Below are 6,000 nucleotides of genomic sequence, written 5' to 3'. Positions count from 1 at the left end.
TCCCTCAATTCTCCTACCACCTACCTACACTAGGGACAATTTACAATGGCCAATTTACCTATCAACCCTGTTGCTGGGTAGATTTTCTTTCCTCACTCCCTGTTGCTGGGTTGATTTTCTCTTGTCACTCCCTGTTGCTGGGTTGATTTTCCTACGTTTCTCCCTGTTGCTGGGTAGATTTTCTTTCCTCACTCCCTGTTGCTGGGTTGATTTCTTTCCTCACTCCCTGTTGCTGGGTTGATTTTCTCTTGTCACTCCCTGTTGCTGGGTTGATTTTCCTACGTTTCTCCCTGTTGCTGGGTAGATTTTCTCTTGTCACGCCCTGTTGCTGGGCAGATTGGAGATGGCGTGACTGTGATTGGTACAGGCTTGGCGCGGTTGCCATGGCGCGGGTCTCGCGAGAGCGGCCAGAGCCTCGCGGGCCCGGGCGCTGAAAACATGGCTGCCGGTTTGTGAAGCTGCTGCTGAGGAGAAAGTGGCGCTCGAGAGACCCTCTCCCTCCCCACCCCGAACCCAGCAAACAGACAGGCGGGAGAGGCAAGTAACCGAGGCCCCGGGGAGGCGGCACACACCTGCAACCCTTCAGCTGGGCCCGGGTTTAGAGTGACCTTCCCCCCCCCCCCCCCAATCTGGAGTTAGAGGGACGCCTCCACCCACAATCTGGGGTTAGAGGGACGCCTCCACCCACAATCTGGGGTTAGAGGGACTCCTTCCCCCCCCCCCCCCCACACAATCTGGGGTTAGAGGGACCCCTCCCCCCACAATCTGGAGTTAGAGGGTCACCTCTTCCCCCCCCCCCCCCCAAATCAGGGGTTAGAGGGAACCCTCCCCCCCCCCAAAAAAAAATCTGGGGTTAGAGGGACCCCTCCCCCTACAATCTGGGGTTAGAGGGACCCCTCCCCCCCCCAACAATCTGGGGTTAGAGGGATCCCCTCCCCCCCACAATCTTGGGTTAGAGGGATCCCCTCCCCCCCACAATCTGGGGATGGACGGACCCCTTTCCCCCCCCCCCCCTCCACACAATCTGGGGTTGGAGGGACCCCTCCCCCCCCCCCCCCCCCACACAATCTGGCATTGGAGGGACCCCTCCCGCCACCTCCCAATCTGGGGTTAGAGGGACCCCTTCTCTCCCCCCCCCCCCCCTCTTCCCACTCTGGAGTTAGAGGGATGATTTCCCCCCCCCCCCATCTGGGGTTAGAGGGATCCCTCCCCCCCACAATCTGGGGTTAGAGGGATCCCTCCCCACCCCCCCCCCCCAAAAATCTGGGGTGGGAGGGACCCCTCCCCCCCCAATCTGGGGTTAGAAGCACCCCGCCCCCCCCCAATCTTGGGTTAGAGGGATCCCTCCCCCCCAATCTGGGGTTAGAAGCACCCCCCCCCCCCAATCTGGGGATAGAGGGACCCCTCCCCCCCCCCCAATCTGGGGTTAGAGGGATCCCTTCCCTCCCCCCCAATCTGGGGTTAGAGCGACACCGCCAAACCTGTGATCAGGGAAAATGTATCCCCATCTCTACCCAAACTGAGCTTCGGAACATTTATAAGAATAGGAGCTGGCCATTCTAGGAGATCATGGCTAATTGGCACCATATTCTTTTATACCCTTTGTCGAGCAAAAATCTATCAATCTCAGATTTAAAATTATTAATTGAGCCAGCATCTACAGCTTATTTTTATTTGTTTGTTGAATGTGGGCATCGTTGGTTAGGCCAGCATTTATTGCCCATCCCTAACTGCCCTGGCTTGCTCGGCCATTTCAGAGGGCATTTTCAGAGTCCACCACATTGCTGTGGGTCTGGAGTCACATGTAGGCCAGACCAGGTAAGGATGGCAGATATCCTTCCCTGAAGGACATTAGTGAACCAGATGGGTTTTTACAACAAGCGTCAATGGTTTCATGGGCATTATTAGACTAGCTTTTTAATTCCAGATTTATTAATTGAATTCAAATTTCACCAGCTGCTGTGGTGGGATTCGAACCCACGTCCCCAGGACATTAGCCTGGGCTCTGGATTGTGGGAGAGATTTCCACACTTCTGTTGCTCTTTGCATGGAGAATTGTTTCCCTAACTTCTGAATGGCCTGGCTCTGTTTTTGTTCTGATGCTCCAACCAGTAGAAAATTTTTCCCTCCATCCACCCTAATTCCTTTCAAAATCTTAAAAACCTCAATCAAAACACCTCTCAACATAGCTTATGGAATTTCTCTGCACAATTTAACCCTTGGAGCCTTGGTAACATTCTGGTGAAGCTGCACTGCCAGTATATCCTTCCTAAGGTGTGGTGCCCAGAACTGTATACAGTGCTCCTGATGTGGACTAACCAGGGTTTTGTGTAGCTGTACCAAAACTTCCTCCCCTTAATATTCTAGCCCTCGGTATAAATGCTAATGTTCCATTTGCCTTTTTGATTTTTTTTTTCTGTACGTGACCACTACATTTTAGTGATCTGCCAAATTTTCAAGTTCTGTTGACATTTTAAAAAAGTATTTGTTAAGCTAATAATTCCACTTAAAGGCGGCCGGGCCAAAAGTAGAGGGATTTAAATGTACTCCTTCAGTACAGGTCCCTTCCCCTTTAAGTGGGCAGCAGCAGTCAGCTGATTGTTATCGATGTCTGATCAAAGAGTTGAGTAACCCTTTGTCGTTCTATAGGCATTCGTGTTGCTGTTGAAACGGGCCTGGGTACTTCGGGCTGATTCCCTCTGCTCGTGACGTCGTGGGGACTACACAAGGCCTCTGTGCACGAGGGGTAGGTGACACTCTCTTTGCCTACATAGAGCTTTACAGCATCCAAACAGGCCATTTGACCCAACTGGTCCAAGCCAGGTTTGGACTCCACACGAGCCTCCTCCCACCCCACTTCATCTCACCCCATCAACATATCTTTGTATTCCTTTCTCCCTCATGTGCTTATCCAGCTTCCCCTTCAATGCATCTATACTATTGGTCTTAACTACTCCATATCATAGAATATTACAACCATTCAGCCCATCGAGTCTGCACCAGCTCTTTCGTAGAGCAGTCCAGTTCTGCTCTTTCCCCATATTCCTGCAATTTTTTTTTCCAAGTATTAATCCAGTTCCCCTTTTGAAAAATGCTGTTGAATCAGTATCGACCTTGGGGAAAGTCTTTGCAGCCAAGCCTGATCCCGTTGCCATTGTTATGTTCACACACCTGCACTTCGCAGCTGGAGTTGTGGGCAGATCTTGGCAGCACAGAGACCAACCACTGCCCCAGCTGGAACCGGTTAACTCATCACAAGAGTGGGGGGGTTGAATCAGGCAGCTGGACGGAGTTCAACACGGGGAGGTGCGAGGCTATCCACTTTGGACCAAAGGAGGCTGGATCAGAGTATTTTCTAAATGCCGAGAAGCTAGTGGAAACTGAGATGTTGTCCTTGATCTCCAGGGAGCTGGTGTACAAAGGGGTGGAAATTATGCTGCAGTTATATAAAGCTCTGGTCAGACCCCATCTGCAGTAACTATGTTCAGTTCTGGGCACCGCACCTCAGGAAGGATATATTGACTTTGGACGGGGTGCAGCACAGATTCACCGGAATGATACCGGGCTAAGAAGGTTAAATTATGAGGACAGGTTGCACAGACTAGGTTTAAGTATTGAAGACTGAGGGGTGATCGAATTAAGATGATTCAAGGATTCGATAGGGTAGATAGAGAGAAACTATTTCCTCTGAGCGTGATAGATTTTTGTTCGGCGAGGGTGTGAAGGGATATGGAACCAAAGTGGGTAGATGGAGTTCAAGAAACAGATCAGTCATGGTCTCATTGAATGGCAGAGGGGCTGAATGGCCTCCTCTTGTTCCTGTGTTCCCTGTCTGCTCTGAGTTAGTTTGATCTCATCTGGGAAGGCTGCTGCAAGTGGCATCACCATCCTTGCACCATGGGAAGGGGAAAATTGGTCAGGGTCCCTGCTGTTGATCAAAATCCAGTAAGACCACACTGCCACCATCCTCCCCGCCCCACCCCAATTCCTCTCCTTGGGCAGAAAGTTCTCAAGTGCCGATGGCAAACAAGCTGACGGCGATGCGTCCCTCAGTCGATCAGTCTGCCTGCATTCGCTGTCTGTCTTCACATTTAGCCATTTGGGGTGGAGCAGTTTTGTTCTTCATCTGTTAAGGTTTGTAAATGTGTTCTCTAATTCCTAGCTGTCCGTTATTTCAGTCCGCTGTTGTGACGGTTGAATCCCCCCCTCATCTGTTGTGATGAATACAGCGCTCCATCACAAGGCCTCCACAGTGTACCAGTACCCAGCTGCCAGGAAACGAACGAAAAACTTTAAAAAGCGCTACCCTTGTAGCACTGAAGGTATCTGACTGCAGCCAAACACATGGCGACAGACTTTGTGGCTGAGCCCGGCATCGAACCAGCCCCGGAGGATGAGAGCGCTCCTGATCCCTTAGCCAGCCAGATCGGACCAGCCCAGGAGGGCGAGAGTGCCCCTGAAACCATAGCCAGCGAGATCAAACCAGCCCAGGAGGGCGAGAGTGCCCCTGAACCCGTAGCCAGCCAGATTGGACCAGTCCAGGAGAGCGAGAGTGCCCTTGAACCCGTAGCCAGCCAGTTTGGACCAGTCCAGGAGGGCGAGAGTGCCCCTGAACCTGTAGCCAGCCAGATTGGACCTGTCCAGGAGGGTGAGAGTGTCCCTGATCCTGTAGCCAGCGAGATCAGACCAGCCCTGGAGGGCGAGAATGTCCCTGATCCTGCAGCTAGCGAGATCGGACCTGCCCAGGAGGGCGAGAATGCCCCTGAACCCATAGTCAGCCACATTGGACCAGCCCAGGAGGGCAAGAATGTCCCTGATCCCGTAGCCAGCCAGATCCAACCAAACCAGGAGGGAGAGAGTGCCCCTGATCCCGTAGCCGGCCAGATTGGACCAGCCCAGGAGGGCGAGAATCTCCCTGATCCTGTAGCCAGCGAGATCGGACCAGCAGAACAAGCGCGCAGCTCAGTCGTGGCTGAGAGGCAAGGCAGTGGGGACGAGCCCCTTGCAAAGGTTGCCCGGCTAGAAAATGGCGACTTGCCCTTCGTTCCGGCCAGGGGCGAAGAAGCTGTGTTGCTCTCTGACTGCCCGGAGCAGCACGAAGTGGGTGATGACCCGGTGACCTCTGGCCTGCCAGTGAAACCTGGTCTGGACGGCCCTTCCGGAGATGCAGGCGCGCAGTTGGCCGAGGCGAAGGAAAAGACAAACGGAAGCCAAGAGCTGCATGCTTTTCCTGATCATCTGGAGCCACAGTGGGTAGATGGAAATGACCAGCGTGAAGCAGAGACCATGCAAGCAAGTGACTGTGGGACGGAGCAATGCACCGGACACAATACCGTTTATTCGTAAGTAACTCAGCATCACTGTTGTAAAATTCAAAATGTGTTGGGAGTCCTTACATTTGCAACCGGTTTCACAATATTTGATCCAAGAATAAAACAGAAAGTGCTGGAAATATTCAGCAGGTCTGGCAGCATCTGTGGAGAGAGAAGCAGAGTTAACGTTTCAGGTCTGTGATCTTTCATCAGAACTGGCAAAGGTTAGAAATGTAATAGGCTTTAAGCAAGTGAAGTTGGTGGGGACAGGGGGGCGGAAGAGAACAAAATGGAAGGTGTGTGATAGGGCAGAGGGCAGGGGAGGTTAAATGACAAAGATGTCATGGGACAAAGGCAAAGGGAGTGCTAATGGTTGTGGCAAAAGACAAAGCATTAGTCCAGAGAGAGTGATAATGGCGGAATTGATCCAGGAGACTGGACAGTGCCCTGGGTTAAGTTCTGGCCTTTCACCTTTGGGGTGAAAGTCTATTCTGGTTTCTTACCCAATGGCTCAGTGAACTTTTGCCAGTGACCTGTACCAAGAAAGGATTTGTATTTGTACAGTGCCTTTGAGTGTATGAATGCAGCACTTGATGTGGTACTGAGATACAGATGTACACAGTCCCAGCCTTCATCCACGTGACATGCCCAATGTCCCTGAGCTCGCGATCATTATTTCACTGGTCTC

At 52.1% G+C, this 6,000-nt stretch overlaps 1 protein-coding gene across 1 annotated transcript in view; it reads left to right on the top strand.

The window, feature by feature from the left end:
- Window positions 1-422: 422 nt before the first annotated feature.
- wrap53 (WD repeat containing, antisense to TP53) overlaps window positions 423-6,000 on the top strand; it is a 55,797-nt gene continuing 50,219 nt past the window's right edge. The window contains exons 1-3 of the mRNA XM_068023856.1: window positions 423-537; window positions 2,650-2,746; window positions 4,179-5,342. Of these exons, the coding sequence (XP_067879957.1) occupies window positions 4,345-5,342 (998 nt within the window). The 5' untranslated portion in view covers window positions 423-537; window positions 2,650-2,746; window positions 4,179-4,344. The remainder of the gene's footprint in view (window positions 538-2,649; window positions 2,747-4,178; window positions 5,343-6,000) is intronic.

Source organism: Heterodontus francisci, chromosome 48 (assembly GCF_036365525.1).
Source record: "Heterodontus francisci isolate sHetFra1 chromosome 48, sHetFra1.hap1, whole genome shotgun sequence".
NCBI lineage: Eukaryota > Metazoa > Chordata > Chondrichthyes > Heterodontiformes > Heterodontidae > Heterodontus > Heterodontus francisci.
Note: the sequence above shows the minus strand (reverse complement) of the source record. Positions and strands in the feature narration are given on the sequence as shown.